Source organism: Myodes glareolus, chromosome 3 (assembly GCF_982192425.1).
Source record: "Myodes glareolus chromosome 3, mMyoGla1.1, whole genome shotgun sequence".
Lineage (NCBI taxonomy): Eukaryota > Metazoa > Chordata > Mammalia > Rodentia > Cricetidae > Myodes > Myodes glareolus.
The window spans coordinates 93,899,640-93,924,592 of record NC_142028.1 but is presented as its reverse complement, the minus strand read 5'-3'; the positions used below and the strand labels follow the sequence as shown (position 1 = coordinate 93,924,592).

Genomic DNA, 24,953 nt, shown 5'->3' with positions numbered 1-24,953 from the left:
GTGGAACCTCAGGCTCACAATGAGGTTAGCAACTCCGAGCCACCGTCTTGATGAGCACCTGCTTTTTGATGTGGTGGAACAGAATTACTTGGATGCAAATTCAAGATTTAGGACAAACCAATCAGGTATAAACACTAAATATATGAGTACTATCTATTACTGGTGTCATTTTTCTATTATTTAACCAATTATTAGGTGGAAGGGCATGATTGAAGTGTCATTTGTGAGCAGAGATAGCCTCCTCTACTTTTATAAGTGGGCACTTGGACACCAAACAATGTCTGGAAAAGCTTTATTTCTGAATTGTACCCATTGATCAAATGCCTTGAAAACTGTTATCAGTGGTCTCTCCTTTCTTATCTCTGTACCACTGTGTTAGCTTTCTCTGACTGTGACCCAAAACACCAGAGAGAACGACTTTAAAATGTAATTTATTTTGGTTCATAGTTTCTGAGCTTTCATCCCACGGGCCTGGGTTCTGATTCTGAGCCTGCGATAAAGCAGAAGTTAATGACCAACATTCCAGGGCAGGGCTGAGGACTGGGAGGGGTTTGGGGTGGTAAGAGTGGGACTGAGGATGGGGGGGTACCAGGAAGAAGCTACTCACCTCATGATGCCCAGGGCACAGAAAAAGAGGAGTCTAGGGTAAGACATAGCCACAAGAATACCCCTCCAGTAATTTGTTTCCCTAAATCTAGGCCTCATCTCCATCAAGAACCTTCTAAAATAGCATCACTGGGGGAACTTAGCAGAACACTCCATATCTAAACCTAACCCCATCCTCTATGGAACCTTCTTCTCATGGTTTGCAGCTGAGCTATAGCTCAGGTCTTCACCTTCTCCAGCCACAAAGTGCATGCTTGTTCTCTCTCTCTCTCTCTCTCTCTCTCTCTCTCTCTCTCTCTCTCTAGCTTCTTTACTAAAGTGAGTTTCCTCATCAGCAAATTTTATTTCATTTCTTTTCTTTCTTTTGCTAAATACCTTTGATGACTTCCCAATCTTTCAAATGAAGCTAAAATTGCTCATGAGCCTCTCTACGATCTTGTCTTAGCCTGATGCTGTACCTTGTCCTCCAGTGACTATAAAGCAAGTCAAATACAACCTAATTAGCCACCATCAGTCCCTTTTATACATTACCTGGAGAGGGATGACCTGTTTTCCCCTTGCCTGACAAATGTATACGTTTGGTTCACCACAAATGTCATCAGCTCTTTCCCAGCGCTCATGACTCTACTGGCATAGTCATGTAGACTTGGTCAATATGGTTACATGTAAGTATGTATATATGTGTAGGCATACATACATATATATCATACTGTCATATCAATGTGCTTAGAACATGGCTCACTGTGATGAAGCCAATTTACACACACTACATAAATGTTTCTCATCTTCCAAATGAAGAAGCTAATGCTTTCAGAGGCCAAACAGTTTGTATAAAGTCACATGCTATGACCAATATTAGAACCTAAGATGACCTCTGAAATGCACAGTATGCTGTTGAATATGGGACACACACAAGATCACTTTAGTAATGGCATCGACCTACCACATTAAATCAGGATAATGAACGACAGCTACTACAGAGAAAACCTACTGCTGCCAACTACTAATCAGGTCTGGCTTGCTCGGCAGTGTGGGTTTTTCAGACCATGGCAGTGCAGTGGGAATCTCCTGGTCTTACCTGAGGTTCTTGATCCTTGCCAAAATGGTTTTTCATTCTCACAACAGGTCAGTGTCCTTTTTTATAGGTGGTATTAGAACTGTCTGAAGGCAACAGAGCCTGGGACCAGCTGAAGGAGGCCTAGGATGTTTTTATTACTCACACTGTTCTTTATCGTCACCATCAACATCAGTATTACCTATCCCATTCTATTTAGTTTCTTTCTGGGTGAGAGTAGGTACGTCAAGCAGAAGTGGATGCTGGGTAGACAAGGATTGAATTAAATGCCACAGGCTGTGAAGAGTAAAAGCTTATCCTAGTCTGTGAACAGCAAGCCAGAACAGCCAAAGCTTGTCTAATACCAAGGACAGACACAGTAAGATCCCTCCCAGCAAAGTTGTATCAGCTGACTAGTTGCTAAGTGTACTACTGAAGCAAAACTTATAATTCAAAATAAAATGTGAGACTCCTCGAGCCATTATTTTAGCTGTAAAGGGTCTTACTAATCGATTAGCTCTTTTCACCAAGGACAGTTATGGAAATCAGGGGACCAGGATGTTTCTTTGTTTGTCAGTTGTCTTGGCCTGATAACATTTTTTTTTTAATCAGTTGAGCTAAGTACACAATTTCCAGTAATTCATTTATTTCGCAAAATATCCTAAATTTCTTAAGGGACACAAAGCAAACATATTAAAAAATAACAACAACAATAACAGTCACCAAAACTGCAAGCCTAGTAGTGATGGTTTGTTTCCATTTAAAGAGATACTCCTTTTAATGCTCTGCACCAAAGGGTATTTTGATGCTTAAAACAAATACAAAAAAACAAGTTTGACAGCGAAATATTCAGATGACATGGTCATAAAGAGTCTGGGTTAGGGAAATAAGAAGGTCAAGGGAAGGAGGAGTTCTTACCCCGTTAATGCCCCTCCCCCAGTCGCCACTCCTTCAGCTCATTTTTTGGGGGTAAGAAGGGGAGGGATTGCTTTAGGCTTTGTATCCAGAGTTTTGCATGAATATTGATAAATCAGGAGTGTGTCAATCCAACTAGAATGTTGTTAAAGCATCAATGCTTTAAAGAAACTGCATTCTTGGTGGAGCCCACCTAGCTCTGTATTCAGTCATCTAGAGAGAGCAGGGCCACTCTCCTGTTCTAAACCCAGGACGAAAGCCTTATCAAACTGAAGTTCTCTGACATTTTGCTCCGCCTTGATTTAATGGACCAGAGAGGATCTTTAACTCCCCGTCTACATCAGTGCAAATAAAGGTTAAGTCTCTCACTAACCATTCATGAACTTATCTAATAACTCACGAGAGGCTCTGGAAAAAGAAACCAAGAAAGCAGGTGTGCAGACGTGATTAAAACATGCAAAACCGGCATGACTGTGGGTAAACGTTCCATAATCTTCTCATCTCCAAAAGCCTGCTGCGAGCTCCGCAAACAGGAAAACTTCCCCTGCGCCAAAAGCCGGATCCCAGGAGCCGGGCCTACAGAGCCAGGGACCGTCCTGCAGCTAAGAGCCCCGACCCGAGCTTGCGCTGAAGGCCAGGGCTCCCATTGGCCACGCGCTGTGGGGGAGGAGGAGACTGCGCCGAGCGGGAGGAGGGGAGGCCCGAGCCTGTCCCTGCCCCCTCCGGCCCCTCCGCCTCGTGCGTGGTTACTATGCAAATTGCAGCGATTGCGGAAATAAACAAGGGGGTAGGGAAAGGCGAGAGGGGCTGCCGAAAGGATCGCAACTTCTGCAAAGTCTCTTACAAGCACACCAAGCAAATCCAGAGAGAATCTGAGAAGCAGCCAGCCCGGGTTAGATTGGATCGCTTTCAGAGAGGAGAGAGAGAAAGAGAGAGACTGCGAGAGACGGAGAGATTGTGTGTGAGAGAGAGAAAGAGAGAGAGAGGGGAGAGAGAGAGAGAGAGAGAGAGAGAGAGAGAGAGAGAGAGAGAGAGAGAGAGAGAGTGTTCTGCAGTGGCAGAAGCCTTTTGATTTGGAGTTTAAAAAAATATCCAAGAAGCCTGCAATTGGCCAGCAGCTTTAAAAAAATCTCTTCCGGGTTTTCAACGGTTCCAAGTTTATTTGGCTATTTTTTTTAATACAAAAAACAGGGGACAAGCTATGAAGCAATTCGTCTGAGCATTTTAAAGTTTCTCACGTACTCTTTTTACATTGCAATGGTACGTGGTACATCTTAAACTTTCTATTTTACATTTATACTATATGGGTTATATAAACAACGGTAGAATGGTTATGCTTAATGGCTAAGACTTTAAAATTTCTCTAGCTCGAATATGCACTTAAGTGATTGCTGGGTAAATGTCTATTGTGATGGTTTTCTTTTAAAGATACAGCTTTGTGGATGGCGTTTGTATTATGTGTAGCAGAGAGACCGGGTTTCTTTTTCTTTCTTTCTTTTTTTTTTTTCCAGGATTTGAAAAAATTGCTGAGCTTAACAGATTTTTTTCCTCCTAGCGCTTGCTCGGTTCCAGAAAAGGGGGAGGGGGGAGGGGGAGATCCTGTACGTGCTCTGCTCTGTTAAAGACGTCTGGCCTCTGCAGTCAACCTAACCCGAAAAGAACTGTCTGGACCCGAGAATAATTGACGATTCGATCCTCTAATCAATGAGACAACATATGAGATTGACAGAAGCTCTATCCAATCATGAGAAAGCTTGGGTGTACAATGGCTCGGAATAGCCTTAGGGGGCGGGGCAAAGGAGATCTGAAGTTCTCTGCAGTTCTGAAGGGGATGGTGTGTTTGTAGTTCAAGCTGTCAAAGATACCAGTGCTTCCGGATTTAGCAATCACAATAGGAAAGATTTTTTTTTGAGTTTAAAGGAGAAAAAAAGCTGTTTGGGGGATTTTTGCATGAATCCTGTGTGCCTTTTAACTTTGCTCTTTTGGAAAACTCTGCTAGAGTGCTATTTAACCTTGCATTGGCTGTTGTTTCTAATACTCAGGGAAGTTGGTAACTTGTAGAAGGAGAGGTTTAACTTCTTTGAGAAATATGCCTCAATTTGGGGAATCACTGAGTATTACAAAGCTTCTCACTGGTTCTTTGAGAGTCTTTGGCATATCAAAGGGAGAGGACGCTTCATTGGTGGAAAGACAGCTGCTCTATAGATTGAAAAGGAGGAAGGGAGTAGATTTTCTTGAATTCTACTGTTTCAAATGATGGTCGGTAGCAAAGAGCATTTTAAGAGCCACCAAGTTCACAACAACTTTACTGGAGGTACATGTGTGGCAGATAACCCACTGTCCCCATTAGCTGCTGTCTGGCCTCTTGTCATCTGTAAGGTGGAAATCAACTACCTTAGTTTGTCTTGGATATGTAACCTGCGGCCTCTGACTCAAATATATCAACTACCTCCTAATTCTGTAGGGAATGAGTGGAAAATAATATGGACTCCTTACTTTTTTTAAAATGTGAATTTAATACTCATCCAACTATTTCCCTAGGCCTTGGGCCTTGTGGTCAAACTTGGTTTGGAAAGTTGATGTGACAGTTCACTTGGATCCTCAATTCAGCAACATGATTCAACTGGGGATTATATGCAAGCTAGAGAAGTCTGCACAGGAGTTACCAGCAAGTCAGAAACTAGTGAAGGAGATGCTGGGAAATGCTAGTTAGTAGAGCTAGTCTTGGTACTAACTATAGAGCAAATGGTATTGTCACGTAGGAATCCCAGTCCCGTCTTCATTATGTTGGGCATTAAAATCTAAATCACATTAATACAATTTCCCAATTAAGTAGACTAGAAACAAGAGGTATTTCGGATGTATGTAGAAGTGAAACTTTATTGACGTAATTTATACATCTAAGAGGATTTCACTAAAGCTGGCAAGGTAACGTTTCTGCAAATAAAACAGTAAATGCAAGGCTGGGCTCTGTGCCAGGGAGAATATGGATAGCAGAGAGCAAGGCAGGAACCTCCTTTTTGCAAAGACAATCCAGTTTCAAGGCAGCCTCCTACCACTTGCAAAATAAATGACTGGAGTAATGTTTCCAATAAGGGGTTTACCCTTCCTAACAATGGGTCATTTATATGATTGCAATAAACCAGTTTTCATACATCACCTGTGTTTCCTACACTCTCTTTTCCCTTCTCTTTGCCCCTCCCCTCCCTCCCCCCTCTTTCCCTGTCCTTCCTTCCTCCCCCTCCCTTAGTATCTTTGTGAACTCTAGACAAGGATTTACTTTTGCAACCTAGAAGAGGGGAGAAAGTTAGACATGCTTTTTACCCTGTCTGTCGGCTCGGGAACATCTGTTTCTTTGTGTGTTTAAATTTATGCCTGTTGGAGAGAAAGTTACCAGAAGCCATTCTGTAACTGTAACTCTTCTACAGTATTTTTTCTCAGTTTAGTTTGTAAAGGCTGTAGTTGGAACTGGGCTTTGTAGTGTTCCCCCGCCTTCCACCCTCCTCCGGAGCGGGGGAGGGAGCGGGAGCTGGCACAGATAGGAGGGAAAGCAGGAGCGGATGTGGAGGGCTTTGGTGCTGAACTTGGATCCAGCCCTTGCCTAGAGGGCGCAAACAATCGTCCCATATCCAAAAGTCTTACGAAGGGCGCCAAAAGTTACTTAAGATAATATTGCTAACCGCAGAATGCTGGAAATCGCAGGCACATCCACTGCTGCAACAATAGAAGTTTCTAAAGTGGAAATATCAGCATTCAATTACTTTCCCCAATTTAAAAAAAAAAAAAGGCATGGCGGAAGCCAGCTATTTTTTTTTAAATTCCCCTTGAGAATCAAAAGTAAGAAAACAGACAGATGTGAAGTGTATCTTTATACTAATAAAAATAATAAATCCGCTTTGGAAGAGAGATTCCCCCGAGCACACACGGGGCAATAACTTGTCACTGTGCCTCAGTTACATGTTGGGTCCCTCAGCCAGAAACTTCTGTCGAGGAAACTTGGAGAGTCTTGAAGTTATAGATCCCAGCAAAGGGTTTCGTGGCCAGGAATGTTTTTCTAACTCCTCTTAGCTTGGAGGACATTTCTTCCTTACTGAAAGACATGAGGAACCAAGGAAAGGCAGTTGCTTAGTTTGGCGAAATGGACGTCCTAACTAAAGGCTGAAGTTATTATTTTTCCTTCAATCCTTAATAAGTAATGGGACAGGTTTCCAAGAACATGCAAGAGCAGGGAGTGGGTGGGAAAGAATGGATTCTTGAGTACTGGAGCAAATACTATAGCCCCAACCGGACTAGAGAACAAATACAACTTTAGAGATGCAGGCTGCTGCAGAACGTTTTAGCTGGCCTTCTCTGGTAGCATTCTTGCCCCTTCCAAAAAAAAAAAATGTGAATGAAAAGTGCCCAATACTCCATCAGTCACCCTTCTGTTCCGTGGGCTGCCTGCAGACTCCAGCCTTGTCACCTCCACCAGGGAGCAGATCCCTGACCTGGGTGCCAGTGTCGGGATCTGAGGATTTCTGAGAAGGGTTGGGAAATATAGAAGGCTGCAAAACTTCAGGAAGGAGAAGAGGAGAAAAGGAGAGTCTGGAGGAGACAGGTATACGATTTTTTTTCCCTCCAGGAGAAAAGAGTCTAGAGAGAAAATATGAAGTTTAAAAAAAAAAAAGAAAGAAAGAGAAAAAAGCTGGAAGAGCAGGCTTGTTGGCAACGTGCCAAACCCTAAAACCGCCCCCCCTCCCGCGCGCCAAAACAATACTTTAGCAAACCTAAAATAATTGCAGGAAGCCTTTTTCCATTTTCAGAAATATTACCGGTGTGTGTGTGGGAGATTGGGGATCCGCAAAACTCACCCTTCTAGAGGGGTCTGGGGAACGCAAACTCGTACGTTAACCCATGTCCAGTTCTGGGCTCCCATTCGGGAATACAAACATATCCCTTTCCTAAGGGGACAACCCTTTCACAGTTTCCTTCTCCACACACAGAAAGATGTCCCAGCTCAACAAACCACTGTTGTTTCTGACGTGACAGAACTTTTTGGGGGCGTTTGTATTCAAACCCACCAGCTCCGACTTCTAGAAGAGAAGAGCGGCCGCTCCTGACTCTCCGCCTTCCTTTCTCCAGATCCCCATCCCCCGCAATCTGGGGTGTCTTTGGGGTGATCTTACTATATTCCCCAGCACCCGGATAGTGACTGCTATAGGGCCGTGGCTGCACAAAGTTAGCAGGCTTTTGTGCATAATTACCTCCGCCGTAGACACTATTCCCACAGAAAGCTTCGCAGGAGAGATTACAGTGCTTTGAGCTTTACCGCATTTTAGAGGAAGGGGGGAAAAGTTACCTAGAAGGTCTGATTTTTTTTTAGAGGAAATTTGCATACATGCAAATGTACCGCGCGCCCTTCTCTGAGGCTTCTAGGGAGCCCACCCAGCGGCCCACGGGGGTACGGGGCGCCCTGGCAAAGTTGCCCCAATCCTCCACCGACGTCCGCGGAGGGCTGCGGCGCGAGTGGGGGGATGGGGAGGAGGAAAAGTAGTTTTGTTTGCTTAAGCACATCCTGTGGCAGCCTATAGCCGTCCGGAGGACACGCTGAAAACCGCTCCGCGCCGCGTTCCCGGGACCGCGCCGAGCGGGGCGGGGGCGGGGGCCGCGGGAGGCAGCGAGCGCGGAGCAAGCGGCGGGCGGGCAGCCGCGCAGGCTGGGGACCGGTGTCAGCGCCGCAGCCGCCCCTCCCCCACCCAGTCTCCCCCCCCACCAACCCCCCCGCGGCGGCGCGAGCGGGCGGCGGCCGAGCGGTGCGGTGCAGAACGCGGCGCAGGCGGGCGCGCGGGCAGCTCGCGGGCACCCGGCCGGCCGGCGCGGGAGCGGGAAAGGGTGCGCTATGCCTTTAACGCCCGCGTACAGTAGACAGTATAGTGGAGTGTAGGGAAACTCTAGGCGGGGTTAAAGTTCAGCGCGTGGAGCGGCAAGAGCGCTGGCTGCTGCAGTTGAGCCGAGTTGGAAATGTGAACGCAAGAAGCAGGCTTGATTTTTTTTTCCTCCCCCCTCTCCTAGCTCTCTCCTCCTCTCTCTCCCTCTCGCACCCACACTCACGCACACCTCCAGCCCGCACACAGACGTGCACGCACCCCCCGCCGCCCGGCAGTTATGTATTCTCCGCTCTGTCTCACCCAGGTAAGCAGCTGCGGGGGCGCGGGGCGGCCGTGTGTCTCGGAGGGAGCCGTGTCTGCGCGTGTTTCTGTGTGTGCGCGCGCGTGTGCGGGGGGGGGGGCTGCAGCTTTAAGAAAGTAACTTTGTTTCCATGCGGGTGCATTCCTCCTGCTCGGCCATTTGTGTGGGCACATGGCTAATGGCGCCCTCTTATTAATGCGTTAATTAATATCGGGGCGCTGGACTGCGGAGCGCCTGGGCTTGCGGGCGCCCCGCACGTGTGTCCGCGGCTGCAGCCCCTGACACGCTGCAATCTGGACTCGGCGTCTGCGGCGCGGAGCGCGGTGCCCGCGGTTCCTCCGCGCCGGGGAGGGGCGGCGGAGTCCCGCAAGCCCCGCACGCCGGCTGTACCGGGGCGCCCTGTCTGCCCGCGTCCTCCCGCGCCACCGCGCCCCCCGCCGACGCCCCGAACTCTTACTTTTGTTTTGTGCCAGCTTGCGGGCCGGGCCGGGCAGCGCCCCTCGGACGCGGCGAGCGGTGCGAGTCCTCGCCCGTGGGCTGTGTGGTCGCACGCCCCGCGCCGGCCCAGGACCTTGCGTCCTCGCCTCCCGCCCGCGGCCCTCGGCGAAAGTTTCGGGGTCGGGCGTGCCCACGCCGCGCAGGCCAGAGAGCTGCCGAGGCCGCGGGTCGGGCCGGGCTGGGCCGCTGCGGGTGGAGTGGGGCTCCGGCCCGAGGTGGAGCGGTGGCCGGGACCCGAGTCGGCTGCCCTGCTGCCGCCGCCAGTGCACGGCCCAGGAGCCTCAGCACGCAGGACCCGGCAACTTTCCCTGCAACCCCACTCGCAGCGTGGGGCTTGGAGCCCCTCCGCCCCTCTTTCTCGAGCCTCCCAGCCTATTCCTACCGGTCTCTTCTGCACCACCGGCAAGGAAACATTGCTATTTTGCGGCTCCGGATCTGGTCCCGTTTGAATATATTATTTATTTTCTCTGACTAAAAGGCACAAAGTCAGAGTGATTTGCGCTAATTTTTCTTCTTAAGCACGAGTCTTTATATTGCTTTAAAACATTGCAGTCTGACCAGTAATCACCTACATGAAGTTATAGGCTTCGAGCACAAGGTTTATTCATGACTCCCTCCAAACCCTGCTACCACTGTGCCTTAAATGAGCTGGAGCTAACGGTTTACCGGGAATACTTTGGAAGACTAAAAGTATCAGTAGCTTTTCCTCTCTCCTCTAGATTCTGGATTTATTTCCCACATGACTTCCCTTCTTACTGCAGTATCTAACAGTAATAACACTGGCCATTTGATCTCAGAAGACTCTTAAATGCATCTTTTATGTGGAGATGGTCTGTTTGGGATTTAGGCCTCACATTAATAATGGATAGCAGTTGTTTTAGTTATTGTAAAAGTCCCCCCACCACACACACACTTCCAAAGTTACTATTTTAGTAACTTGTGGAATTATGGAATGAAACTTCTCCAACCACTTCTGGCAAGGTTCACAATTGCATATGGATAAGATGCAAAGTGTAAGATAATTTGAATGAATTATAGTCTGCAGTGAAAGTGCTGAGATTCGAAGGCTGAAATTCCAATTGGCAAAAGTTTGCAGCACATAGAACTTGTGGATAATGCCAGCAGACTGCAATAGCAAGAACGACCCTGATGGACACAACGGTGTCTCTTGAGTGAGATTTGAAAAGATAAAGTTCTGGTCTGGGGCTGTGCCTTTCTGAAGCATACCTGTGTCTCTACGCAGGCCCCGGGCATAGTCAGGTATTTAGCAAAGTTGGCTTCTCTTGAGTTATTATCACGTTCAGAAAGTTTTTTTCTTCCCCTTTTCCCCTCCTACACACTTGGCAGCATTGATTGATGCATTCACTAGGCCTCCACACCACTAAGAGAAACGCTTATTTGCTGTAGCAGTTTGGGAAGAAAGTGTACAATAAACAGGGAATAAAGGCTCACTTGTTTTATGAGAGGGTCTTTAAAAGTTGATTTACAATTTATTTAACTTTCTGGAATATTTATAACACGTTAGAGCCAGTTTCAGAAAGAAAAACTTAGGTCGTTTATTGCTCATTTAAAAAAAAAATAAAAAGATCCAGTCCGCATGGTGATAAATGTACTCTAACTGTAAGAGTAAACTCAGTTTGCTGTGTGCACTTTGAAAGGGCTTTACTTTGAGAATGCCAGGCCTCTTCTTTTGATTGAGGATGGGCATATCATAATCAACTCGTGTACCTGCCGAAATTCTGACAGGTCAGCAGAAATTTATGAGTAAAGCTTTGGGGGGAAAAACCCCTAGTTTCCAGCACCACCACTATTCTGTGGCTCTTCAACTTGGCCTGCTTTCAACAGATCCACATTTTAGATGCCGATTCAAAGCAATGCGGCTTTGAAGCTGGTCCACAGGTTTATTTTTATTGGTGAGTTGTAACAGTCTCATCAACTATTTATGTAAAATATGACTTGTTTGCTCCTTAATATTTTTGAAATAGCACACAGTTTATGGTGTTTTGTTCAGCAGCATGACTTATGAGAACATCCCTTCACCCCCGAAACATGTTTGCTTTCTTTGGATATTTCTTTGGATTTTTTTTTTTAAGTTTGGCTGCTTTGGGGGCTATTTCTATCAATACATTGGCTAAGTATGGTTGTCATTTGAGTAAAGCTATATAAAATATTGTGTACTTTTACTCACATTCTAGAAACCTTTGGGGAATAATGCATCGTAAATACTTGTGATGCAGAACTGGGGGATGTAGATGGTCCATGATGGCTAGTGGACCTTATTTTCAGATATTTTGTGAAGAGACCTATGGGCATTTGGTTGGCAGGTGAATGCAGTGCTTCTGAGTGTGAAAGGATGCAGTTTTTAGTTTTTAAGAAGCATTTTAGGAGTATCTTTGGACATAAAAAATTACCACGTTAGAATGTTTATTTCATGTGTTTATTATCATTAATAAAGTAATGTCTTAGCACAGATACAGTTTGTTTGGAGGGATTTGCCTTGCCTTGTAAAATGGAGCTGAGTCTTTGAAATGAACGCCTCCCTTTGGAGAAGGCTCACTGTGTAGTTTCAGGTCGACTTCAGAGACTCTTTCCATGATGCCACCGCCTTAGTCTCTAGGATGTCCTGTACACATCTGGATGTCAGTCAATACGAAGTGCAGAGCATTTATGTATTTCAGAACATTTCAAGGATGAGCTCAGAATTTAGTAATGTTTAAATGCTTTGTGGTTTGGCATGTACCTTAGCGGATAAACTGCGACTTGCCCCCTGAGTTTTCTTCCAAAGGAATAAAGATTCTTAAACATTATACAGTTTTAAAATGCTAATGGTTTATGGTAAAGAATAATATCATTCTTGTATATCACTCTTTTTCCCCGACTCGAAGAATGCACACATGTTAACCAAAGCGTACCGCTTCTTTTTTTCATTCCTTTTTTTTGAAAAAGAGCAACTTTTAAAACTGAACTTGAGCCACGGAGTCTAAAATTTGTGCAGAAAGAGAGAAAAGCTCAATTTTATAACAATTAAATATACATTATATTATTATACTGTTAATTTAAAGAATCCTGCTGTATATAATGTTTACATGGTTAATTAAAATTTGTAAAAAAACTTGAACAGATTTGGCTATTAAAATATATTACCTTTAGTATACATTTGGATGTTTAAAATTATAATAATTTCTTTAGTAGTAATGCTATTTTTCATATTGTAGTTTCTCATATCTCAAGAATATATATGTTTAGGTTGTTATAAAAATGTTAAAAAGGAATATGTTTATATTTGTCCACTCTAAATTTCCATAAAAAGTCACCAAATATTCCTCTAGTTTTTTATCTTTATTTATTTGAAAGTAAATAATTTATCATTGTGGCAGAAGGCCGTTATATAAAATCGGTGTGGCCTAGTTAATCAGGAGTTGAATGGCCTCTCTGAGGTATTTGTGAATGTTACTTTTTAACTTTTTAAAAATTTTTATACTTAAGATTTCTAAACAACGTTCACATAAGAATCGCATATTTTTAAAAAGTAAACCAGGAAGAAAAATTCAAATACTTTAAATTCAATTTTCTCTTCAAATTATCTGACTTTTAAAAAGGAATCTGTGAAGGTTTCCCCTGAATCTCCTGCTTGCTGATGGGGAAAACAGCTGAAATATTATTTTTAAAAATGAGATGATGTATTTTATAGGGCTGGTTGCTTTTGAGGGTCTTCCTAGCCCAGGCCTACCAGCCTGTGAGCGTGTTCAGTTACTGGAGTGCTGTCACGGTGGGGCACCCTGTTTTCTCTGGGCATGGAGCTCTGCTTTGTTTGGCGTGCCCCCCCACACTCCTTTTTTGTTCTCTTCCCATAGTTCGTCCTGATTTTTTAGGCCTAGGTCTTTTATTTTAGCCAAATGAGTACTAGCTCTTCCTTTCTTTCCTATGAAGATCTGACACATTTTCTATTTTCTTGGTAAATTATCGGTAACTATAATATTTAGAAGAGTAATTAAGATATTCCCAAAATCCATGAGAGGCCGATGAGAGTCTACAGGGGCTCTCTAGAGGGAAAGCCTTTGTTTTCTTTGACGGTAGAGATGGGTCTTGCTCCTAGACTTCCATAAACATTGACTGGCACCTGAGTGCTCAGAATTTGCCAATCTGGCCGCTGGGACCTGGCTACACTACAGACAGTGAGGTCAAGGCTGGGACAGAATTAGATATGGCCTCCTGGAACTAGGGTTAAGAGTATATATTGTTATTAGCGCTTAGATCAACTGTGCTTGCTATGCGAAGGGTTTGGGAAGTAGGCCGCACGGTAGAATGTACCAAAACCTTGAACAATTCTTAGAAATTTTCTCCTTTCAGATCATATGCAATGGTACTGAGAGTATGTTCCCCTTCCCCTTGGTTGCCCTTAGGGCCTTTAATATGGTTTTAAAGGAAATATAATACTTGGACCAGATTTCATGCGAAATGAAGGATTTCTTTAGGGCAACTCCCAGAGGCAAGTTGTCTTCTTTCGTGTGGGTCATATTTGTACTTTTGTCTTTATTCCTTTGCCCAGGATGAGTTTCATCCTTTCATCGAAGCACTTCTGCCCCATGTCCGCGCCTTCGCCTACACATGGTTCAACCTGCAGGCCCGAAAGCGGAAATACTTCAAAAAACATGAGAAGCGCATGTCGAAAGAAGAGGAGAGGGCCGTGAAGGATGAACTGCTCAGTGAGAAGCCCGAAGTCAAGCAGAAGTGGGCTTCCCGACTCCTGGCCAAGTTACGGAAAGATATCCGACCCGAATACCGAGAGGATTTTGTTCTTACAGTTACAGGGAAAAAACCTCCATGCTGTGTCCTTTCCAACCCAGACCAGAAAGGCAAGATGCGGAGAATTGACTGCCTCCGCCAGGCAGACAAAGTGTGGAGGTTGGACCTCGTCATGGTGATCCTGTTCAAAGGTATTCCGCTGGAAAGTACTGATGGCGAGCGTCTTGTAAAGTCCCCGCAGTGCTCGAATCCAGGGCTCTGTGTCCAGCCCCATCACATAGGGGTTTCTGTTAAGGAACTCGACTTATATTTGGCATACTTTGTGCACGCAGCAGGTAAGTGCAATGGAAAGACCTCCTTCTGCTTTCTTCTGTGTGCCCCTTCTGATGATCTCTGGGAATGCCGAACCATTCCTGACCTCCCTGTAGGGCCAACCTAGGGCATCGGGCCAGTGAGCTTTCAGAGGTAAACCAGAGTCAGGACAATTTGCTACCCCTGTCTGAGGTGCCACCCTCATTCAGGTAAAAAAAGCAAAGCTCTCAGAGAATTCCCACTCAGGTCACATATGGTAAGTAATGCTCTCAGAAGTCTCAGTAATTCCGGGGGTGAGAAGGTGTAGTCACCTTCTTTTCCCCAACTCATGGTAAGAGAAGCCTCATGACAACCCTCGTTATAAAGAAAAGATTTTAAGCTGGATTGTGGCCTTGTTAAAAATGTGTTTTGTTTGTTGTTTGCTGCTCCTCTGTTGGGACTGTTTTTAAACTTTTGAGGCCTCTTGCACCCCCTTGCCAATTAAGAAGCTGGAGGTAAGGTTACTATGAAAATACCGGGCATTTATGAGAGAAAGATAATCACATTGATATCCAAGCTTAGCAGCTTCTTATGTGGGAATTCTCTGCGTCATTTCAAATAGCTGAAGGAAACCAATCAACCAGACTCTAAGCAGGTCACATTAAACGTGCCCGGCTTGCCTAGCCCGTGTGAAATGCATTGGGAAATGGCTATTGGCGATCAATCCACCGACCTATTTCGATTTGCATGAGATTCACTATTGATTTTGAGACCTGTCTTAGCCGAGTGTGCTTCAGAATTTGGAAGAACGTTCAGGAATCAACTGTTGAGGGCTGGCTGGAATAATGCAGCTTTACTTTGTTCCTTTCGTCTTGTTTTAGACAAAGGCTCATTGTGTTACGTGAAAGCTCAGGTCTTGTGTAACTTGTTGACTTTTTATATGTACATATCAGTCTTGCTAGATTGCCTTCATGGCAGTTACTTAAGCCAGATGGGAGAAAGAAAGTTGGGGAATCCTACCAGTGGCTTGTGCAGGGGCTTCTTCTCTCTCTTCTACACACATTTTTTTCTTCTTTTTTTCCCCCTCCACAATGAAAAGAAAATATACTATCTGCAAAGTCAACACTATTTTGCAAAAGATTTTTAAAATCTGAAAAAAAATTTAACTTTCAAAGAAATCGGTTAGCATTTCACTCTATGTTTTTTTTTCCAATATATGATTTAGAAGGAGAACTTTTGTTACCCATCTGTCCTTACTTAAGAAACTGGAGAAACTGACGTTGCAAGCCTGTCACATCATCATTTGTGTTGCGCTGGCAGGGGAGAGATGTGTATTTCAGAGGATGCGCTCTGAAAACGTCTCAAATATTTGGGCTTTTGAAAATGTACGCTCAATTACAACGCATGCCTGTTGCTTTAGCCAGTTCGAGGCAGCCGAAGTTCTACACAGGAACAAGTGGCCTTTCCTTAACCCCCCTTAACCTTGCTGCTCACTTTCCTTGTCCATAGTAAAAATCAAAGTTAAAGTTTTTTTTCCAACATTTGCATGTGTTAAGTGCCTGAGCATGCAAAACAGTTATAAGGCGGCCCCCGTGCTTTCTTAGTGCACTCTTTACATCATGTGTTTATCATTTAGATATTTATGAAAAGAATTTATTAATGATGGTGAAAGTTCTAATTGGGCAACTTAGAGACTTTAGGATGCTGGCAACGGACGAAGGGTGTGAGTGTTCTTCCTGTAAGAAACAACCAAAACTGAAATGTCTGTGGAGTTTCTGTTGGTTTGAGCAAGACCTGTTCTGTGCTTTTATGTTAAGCATTTCTATAACATCTGAGGGAAATTACCTTAAAAGACAGGTGGCTGTCTGGCTCTTCCCATTCCCTGGTTCACCTTTCACTGTCGGTGGGTTATTACTGTGTAGTTACTTCCTGTCCTTAAGACAGCACAGTTGCTGGTTGGGAAGACGCCTGAAGGAGTAATGCTGTTGTAATGACATTTGGGAGGTTGCTTAGAAGAGTTAGCGTTCTTACAGCTCATGAAAGATTTATTGACAGCCACATGGATCAGACTACCTTCGCTTGGGTGTTCCTCGTGGATCCCAGAATTCCTTCTCAGGCCCTGAATACTAGCCAAATGTCCGGCCGTTGGTTTCCAGAGCACTACCGTAATGGTTGCCTGCGTGCCCGCAATAGGGAGCTTGCGCAAAGAAAATTGTAAAGGCCTTTTATTGGGAAACACTTCAAATTGGATTTAAGATATTTTGCGACCTCTTATTTGTGGAAGAGAAGTTGCCAGTGCCGATACGAGGTAGATCGGTCACCTATGTGCGGCCGATTTGACAAGCCTCCCTTAGAAGGCTGAAGATTTGTCAACACTAAACAATGTTTTTACCTCCTTAAAAGTTTTGAGGACTTGCCAGTATTGGCAAGAAGCAAAGGCTCTGAAGCGTGCTTCCCCATCCATGCCAAAACCATTGTGGCCTTTGCACCTGTAGTGCATTTTTTTTCATTGCTTTGAAAATGTACTTTCTTCCTTCCAGAATGCCTCCTCTCTTCTGCGTAACCACCAAAATGAGGTTCCCTGCGCTCTTTTAAAAATATGTACGTTAATTATTACTTATGTACTGGCTGTTTTTTTTTTGGCAAAACATTAAAATGTGAATACTTGAAGCAAATGAATAATCAAATATTTGTTAAAAGCAGAGGTGATTTTTTTCCCCCCTAACGTTTAGAGATGGTAAAAGCCAGTGTTTTGAGTACAGCCCTAAATCTGGTGGTGTTAGAACTGTGTGACTTTGTGTCAAATAAACAGTAAGACCTATAGTGAAGTCACGTGATTCCATAAGCCTGAGACTTTCATCGTGTCCAGTCCATAAAACAACAAAACCACTTTATGTCTTTAATTTGGTCTCTATTTGCATTGTCTTTCCCGTGTATCATATGACAACTTGGTGGTATTATGGTATCATGGCAAATGGGTTTCTTTGTGGGCATGTAACAGTAAAGCTAATTTATGACCAGCCTTTACCAGATGATCTGTATCAGAGTCTACAATATACCCGGCACGTGGCAAGGTCACAATTTAAGTTGTTAAGGTCATAACCTTAGCCACCAGGCATTTGACCTTTTAGATAAAGTTAACCTTTGTTCATTAGTAGGCACTCAACCGAGAACTTTCTGGAGAGTTTTTTCTTTCTTTCTTTTCTTTTTCCATTTTTTTTTTGAAACTGCTTCTCTATAACTTCTGGAAATGTAATCAAATTCTAAGGATTCTGTTAAGTTAGTTGCATTTTGGTAAGAGGTTGCACTTTTAAAAGGACTTCATTCTTGGACAGAGGTAGGTCGCTTTTATTTACGACATGAAATGATAGTCACTGTTTATGTTTGGCCTTACCTGATGTGGAGCAGCGGCAGCTCTGAGGTACTCTTTACGTGTGGTGACACTTAAAATCTAAAATCAAACAAATGGAATTATGTTTAATCCAATAGCGGCCCTTGCTAATTCGCAGGTGGCAATGGGCCGAAAGCTGAAGCACACTGAGCCTTTGTCACTTTTTAAAGGTGAGGAGTTTTCGAAGATTGTAAGTATTTTTAGCCATCTCAAAAAAAAAAAAATCTACTTGGAAAGATTAAGGGACCAAAATTGTCAGTAAATTGCTGCAACTGCTAATTAGCCAATGACAAAGGAACTGATGCCATCCTAATGGCCGTGCGAGTGCCCGTGAGCTTTAGGATAGGACGTGAATGCTCTGCAGAGGAACCTTGGAGGGCAGGAGCTGCTGCTTGGTCTGTCTCTGGTTTTGCTGAAGAGCTGTGTTAGTATCCAGCAGCTTGGTGCCCATCCTGGAACCTGTAGGGCAGTCTTGTTCATCACCCCATGGTCCATACCAAAGTCTTCCTTTGCTCTTGCTTCCAGGAATATTCATTTTAAGTCAGAATTTTGCTAGTTTGGCTACGATGAGCCACGTGTTTCCATTTCAGCCAAAAGAGGAGCTCTTCCCATTCAGGTGCACGTTAGTTTTATTTTGGCCTCGTGACTGCCATTCCTTCATATAGTACTAGAGACAGCCATGATATGCAGATAGACCAGATGGTCATGTTGACAGATTGAGAATTCACTTCCTACTGCTTCAGAGCAGGTGTAAGATGGGGAGTGCCTGTGAGTGTGTGCTTTGTGTGCATGTGTGCACACCCAGGCTGCACCCAGAGTGCTGCTTAAGCAGAAGCTATGGTTTCAATAGTATCCTAAAGATACTTTTTACAATGTAAAAATAATTACACATACGGTACAGTACATATAAAATAATTTTAAACATTAGAAATTTTTTATATTTTATAATTTTCTATGCCCAAATAATTTTTACAATGTACCAATTTTTAGGTGACTTAACACATTCATTAGAGGGATTGTTGCATTTCTAACATATTCAGCATGTTTTGCTGGCAAGTATGTGTGTATATGTGTTTATATTCAAGACTAGGGCTGTACATATATAATTAAACTTTTTCAGAAGCTTAACAAAATCCCTAGCAGAAACGTGTTCACATAGTTCCAATGATTTGTGGTGATAAAGTATGTTTGGAAAAAGAAGGGTTAAGTCTAATATATGGTGAAACTTAAAATTGAGAGAGATCTAGTCTATATCCCAAATTCCAATCCTGACCTCAAGCCCAATGCATGGTAGAATTTTTGGCACATTGATTATATTGTATATTATTGATACGTGTATACTGTTTTCTCTCTTAATTCCATAAGAATAGTTCTAGCAGCCAACAGACATGAGATTAAATATGACTTTTAGAGCCTTAAGTGTGTTCTGCAGTAACCTGAGGATAGTAACAATATCCTTTCCCTTGAATGTAGTAACAAAATCCTGTGTTTAGACCATCGTGAAAAAGATGGACATTCAAAGGCAGAGAACTCTTGGGAGCACAGGGCAAAAGTTGTTTGAGAGGAAGCTTTTGAATGGAAGTCAGTTTGTTTATGGCTAGGAGGTTTGACTGTGTTGGTTAGAAAGTTTCCCAATGCTATTGGCATGGTTTGCCTGTCTTCCTTCCCACCCTGTGATGAATAGCGTTAATTTAAACCTATTTAAGGCTAGTGTGGGAGAAACCACAGCTTTTGTTGTGGTCAGTGCTGTACACAGTAGGACTGGGTTAAGGCCTGGAACTCCTTCCAGAGGATGCAGAACAGCCTGTCGGCTCTTTAAATCTCCCACAGAAGCAATTGCTCCTAAATGTCAATATAGATTATTGAAACAATACTGAGGATTAGAGGAGAAGAAAAAAAATGCAGATTGAGTTTAGCAAATGTGCTAAAATCTAGTTTTGTACTATTCCTTAAGTAATTTCTTGATGGTTATTTAGAAGTGAGAGCTTGCTTTTAAGAATATTATGAATTGTAATCCCTTATGGGATTGGGAGAAGAGGAAGGAGCCGGGTGGAGGAGAAAAAGTATGCACAAGCGACTTGCATTGTTAAGGGAAATGTAAAACCATAGACTTAAGCACAAGTGGAGCTGCTCTAAGGAGTTTTGGCCAAGGCAGCAACGGTAAAGGATCTCAGACAGGAGGATTTCAAGTGGAGAAGTTTATAATGCATATTTCCACTTTGTTGGGTTTTTTTTTTGTTTTGTTTTGTTTTGTGTTTGTTTGATTAGTTTGAGACAAAGTTGCTACTTGTAGCTTCAAGGTTCAATTCAAAACTTTAGAAACAAATGTACAAAGACTTCTTTTGGCGGGTAGGCCTTCAGTTAAGGACTCTAGAACACACCCAGGGTGCCGTGGACATGCAAGGGTGCCCAGGACATGCTTCTGATTTCTGCTGATTTGCGTCATGTGGCTCACAGTGCCGGCCACTCTCAGGCTCTCTCCCACTGATGAAATGGTAACCCACACATTCTAGATCCAGACTCTGATGTCTCCGAGAGGGACAACATTTTCTCACTTCTACTTAAATAGAAGTGGCTTTTCCCCTTTTGTGTCATTCCTCTCCCTAACCCCCGAGCTGGAAAATACGTACTCATTTTCTTTATTACTATTATGGTCTCTGCAGTGTTTTGGCTGATGGAATTAGTCCTCCCATCCCTGTTCTCGTTAAATAAACATGGTTTTGGAGATAAAGAATGATAAGTCCTGCCAATGGTGAAGGCAGAAACTCTACAGCAGAACGTGTTTGCTGTTCTGTTTCAAAACAGGCTACATAAGACAAAGCGGAGACCAAGCAGTAAGCCCTTTAGCTCTGTGTGCCTTGACACTGCCCTTCTTGGTCTTCTGAGCTTTGTAACGTGTTACTAACTCAGCAACTGGTAGGACGGCCCCAGTGACTAGGAACTGAAGGAGAATCATCTAACATCTTTGAGAACTTCGTTGCCTTTGACATCTTTTCGTGTCTTTTAAACACTTCAACTGGTGGTCGATATTTGCCACGCACATCAATTGAGAGTACCAGCACTGAGCCAGAAGGAAGGGAACGCGACTTTGCATGTCTGAGTGTGGTTGCCACTGTTCTGAGTTTACCTTATGCTGAACTTGGTCTTCTTAACTTCATTTGATTTCCTCCAAGCTGGGCAGCCCCACCTTGCTAGGTAAGCTGCCTGCCTCAGACTACTCTCTACACCCCTTCTTCCTTTCCTTTTCCTCCCTTCCTTCTTTACCTCCTTGCTCAGATTAGTATTGTAACACAACTCTGAAGAGCAGCCCGTAACTTCCAGGAAGGTCTTCGGTCTCCAAAATCTTTGTAACTTACGTCATAGTAAACCAGATGCCGTTTAAAGGCGCCACCCACCTCCCTGGGAGCAAAGGGAACCGTCAAAATGTAAACCTTTCCCTGGAGATGTTTTTTCTGTACAGTTCGAGTCTTAGCTATAGAAGAGGCCGTGATTGGTTACGAGAGAAATGGTCCCTGTCAGTCAAAAGCTGGAATGAGTTATCTGGTCTTGTTTTCAGGACAGTAGCGTGAATAAGTGTATTTTGAAAAGGACTAAAATAATTTTTTAAAGATACAGTTAGATTTATGAGTGCTAGATACTTTGGGATGACACTGAGTATTAAACCAAGTATTACCTAAAAATCTTAATTTTTAACCTATTTATGTTCATTTTAGCATCTTTATATGTGTAAAAGGAATACTATTTTTAGTTTGTAATGATTTAATTTTAAACGTTGCTTTGCTTTAAAATTTGCCTTTGATTTTATGTTAATAATACAAAACAAAGTAAAAATCATGTTCTAAAATGACATTTTATTAGTTTAATTTTTTAATTAAAATAGAAAACTATGAAAACAGATGATTCATTTTAATTCCCTTATTTCGAATTTTGGAGCTTAAACAAGATTAGGGTGTTTTGTTTTGTTTTTCATGGGTAGGAGGCATTTTTTGAGACAGGATTTCTCTGGCCCTGGCTGTCCTGGAACTTACTCTGTAGACTATGGGATTAAAGGCATGCACCTCCATGCCCGGCCAAGATTAGTTCTTAATGATTGCAATGCAAGCCCTAAAAGCCACACAATGTGAATTTTATCATTGTAAATAGAATAAAAGACATCAGTTTATACTACCTTAGTTCATTGTATGTATTAATTCTTCTAAGGTATATTTAAATCAACTGCTGAGGTTAAATAGAACAGAAATATCACTTTTGTCCTAGGAGACAGGGTTTCACTCTGTAGCCCCGACTGGTCTGTAACCTGTTTATGTAGGCAAGGCTGACCTCACAGAGATCCGTCTGCCTCTGACTCCCAAGTGCTGGGATTAAAGGTTTGTGTCATTATACCTACCTTGAAATAAGATTTGTGTGTGTGTGTGTGTGTGTGTGTGTGTGTGTGTGAGAGAGAGAGAGAGAGAGAGAGAGAGAGAGAGAGAGAGAGACTTTTGAAAAACACTATAGGTTAAAAAGGTGATCCTAAGCTAGGTATAGTGATTCAGTCTTATTTATCTCAGTATTCAGCAGGCTGACGCAGGAGGATTGCCAACTTGGGCCACAGAACTAGGTCCTCTCTCAAAAAGTCACGAAAGAGAAGAGGAAGAATATTTTAAATGTTCTGTGAAACTGTGAAGTACTTGTCATGGTAGGGCTCCTGGGCTTGATTGCTGATCTGGTTGACTTCACTCTGTCTCACAGCCTCGCCGGCCCAGGACTGGCTAGCATGCTGCTTTTGTGCTGTGGTAGAAGGTAGCTATAGTAAGTCACCCAGCTTGTTCTGTGTAGGAATGTTTGGAAGGGGAAGGTCTTCGCCAGTGAGTAGCAGGGACAGTAGAGCTACATCATCAGTATTCACTGTCTTTTCAGAATCAGAGATGAATTTCTTAATATTAGAAATTGGAAGTCATCTCTTCTATCTTGATGTGGTTTCCCTTTTCCTGCTGGAGGCATTTATAGTTATGTATATTTTAATCCTAAAGGGATTAGTTATTTGATTTTAAGCTCTTGCATAAAATGATTATTGTACACGCAGGATTCCTCATTGCCACTTTCAAGTCTTCCATTGATTTCCAGAGGAGCTGACATCAAAGGCCTTAGAATGACCAATCCTCATCAATCTTTATAAAGTTCTGACTACAGAGGGCCATGAACAGGTGGGCCAAAGAGGTGAAGTGACCTGGAGCCTTTCTCTGTGTCCATTTAGAGCATTCTAACTGGGTGTGTGTGATAGGGGCACATAAAAGTTTACTATAGCACATGAGGTGCGGTGTGGCTGCATGAGTGCCTCTAGAGCCCACCGTTGCATGGTTGTGTGGGTTCTGTTACAATAGCACACACTAATGGAAAAATTGTAGATACTTTTTATGCTTATGTCTATTTATTATTTGTCTGTCTGTCTGTCTGTCTATCCATCCATGTATGTATGTATGTATGTATGTATGTATGTATCTATCTATCTATCTATCTATCTATCTATCTATCTATCTACCTACCTATCTATCATCTATCTATCTGAGACAGGGTTTTTCTGTGTAGCTCTGGCTGTCCTGGAACTGGTTCTGTTAACCAGGCTAGTCTGGAACTCAGGTCTGACTCTCTGCCTTCCGAGTTCTGGAACTGAAGACTTGGCTACCCTGCCTGTCATATGTTGGAGCTTTGCATTACTGGTCATATGTATTTCAAAATGTTGTCCATGGAAAATGATGTATTCGAGAGTATGTTTGTAGTATTAAGTGACTGAAAACTAAAGTGCTTGACCAACGTTTAGGATGAGCAAGGATTCGAGGTAAGAATCTGGCTGCAGCTTGTTCACATGAGAAATGCTTGTGTCTTTGTAGGACTGGGCCAGGACTTTTGCATGGGTGTGTATCATACAAAATCAGTGCGTTCCTGAAATTACTGGTGGATTCATTTAGCTGGCCTCTCTTTCCTTCTTATAAAAGGTGGAGGTTTTTTCTTTTGGAATTCAGTTTCCAGTGATTTCTGACCGTGGGAGTCTGTGTGGTGCTGTCGTGCAGCGGGGTAAGCTTGCTGTGTGTGTCTGCCAGGGAAAGACAAGGGTTGCGGTGCTTTTGTGACCTATCAGTGGGTGACAAGGACTTTTATTAAAATTCACTTTTAATGTGCTTTTGAAAATCACTCCCATCACCCTTTTCACTCAAGAGGTGTTATGGTCTGGGCTGGCAAGATGGCCTAGGTCAAAGGTGCTAACGGCAGAGAGACTGCTGGCTGGCCTGCGTCGATCCCTCCAGCACACATGGAGATGGAAGGAGAACCAGCTCCAGAGAGTTGTTCCCTGACCTCCATACCGTGCCACAACAAACTGCTTCCCCATATCATGCTCACGCACACATCTAGAGATTAGTAATAAGTTGAGAACAGTTACTGTATTTAAATTTTTTAATGAATTATTTTTCAATACTTTAAAATTTTTATCTTTTAGAGCGTCAATAAAATATAGTAAGAATAATAATTTTAAAGATATAACACCTTACCAAGCCCAGAATATATTATATTACAATACATATAATTATATAATATGTATTTTATCTATTATATATAAACCATATATATTGTGTATCACATATAATTATATGATATATATACACTTACACATGCACACTTTTTTTGTGGGAATATTTCAGGCTGAAATGTTACAGTTAGAGAAGTAATTGTTCCAAAGGTATGTGTCCCTCAGTTCAGAGAAGACGAAAAACATGCAAAATGAATAAATGCAATCCTTTGTACTTTCGCCACCTACACTTTTAAACTACAGTGACTGATTTCTCTAGAAAGGTCAGAGGTTTCAAACAAAAAGCTTTGTGATTCTTCAAAGAGAGACATTTTGAATTTTGCTGTAGAGACCGACTGCCTTGCTTTTGCTTCATTTTCAGTTGAGCCTGGGAGGTGACGGGGTGGAGGGTGGCAAATCTGTGACACTGGGTCCTGAGACAGCTGATGTGTGGGCGGGCAGGAGGGTAGGGAGCCAGGTTAGACAGCAAACTCTACCTCGGCTCTGTACTGTGAAGTCACTTAGTTTAGGAGTGAACCCAGAGATTTTAGGGGTTCGCCTTGTTCTGCGGTACAGCTTTCCTTTGCAGGCTCAAACACGGGGCAGCCAGAGAGGTTTGTGTATGTGGGTACCATGGCTTTGTGGACTTTTATACAATGTGGATAAGGGTTTCTTTGATTTGATATGAGCTTGTTCGTCTTTACTTTGTTTTGTTTCTGACTTCTCCTAATTTGAGAGGA

General features: G+C 43.2%; 1 protein-coding gene and 1 long non-coding RNA gene across 7 annotated transcripts in view; one reads left to right on the top strand and one right to left on the bottom strand.

Moving 5' to 3' along the window:
- The window catches only part of LOC125412393 (uncharacterized), a 116,846-nt gene extending 107,054 nt beyond the window's left edge, over window positions 1-9,792 (bottom strand). The window contains exon 1 of one of the 2 annotated variants that reach the window (XR_015737556.1): window positions 9,201-9,792. This is a non-coding gene — a long non-coding RNA (uncharacterized LOC125412393). Of the gene's footprint in view, window positions 1-8,742; window positions 8,814-9,200 lie in introns of those variants that run through there. The other variant, XR_015737555.1, reaches the window with a different exon arrangement.
- The window catches only part of Nfia (nuclear factor I A), a 347,196-nt gene continuing 325,569 nt past the window's right edge, over window positions 3,327-24,953 (top strand). For 2 of the 5 annotated variants that reach the window (XM_087904823.1, XM_087904824.1), the window contains exons 1-2: window positions 8,387-8,746; window positions 13,791-14,322. In XM_087904823.1, coding sequence (XP_087760949.1) covers window positions 8,720-8,746; window positions 13,791-14,322 — 559 coding nt within the window. In that variant the 5' untranslated portion in view covers window positions 8,387-8,719. Of the gene's footprint in view, window positions 3,468-3,766; window positions 3,836-8,386; window positions 8,747-13,790; window positions 14,323-24,953 lie in introns of those variants that run through there. The other 3 variants (XM_087904820.1, XM_087904822.1, XM_087904821.1) reach the window with 3 other exon arrangements.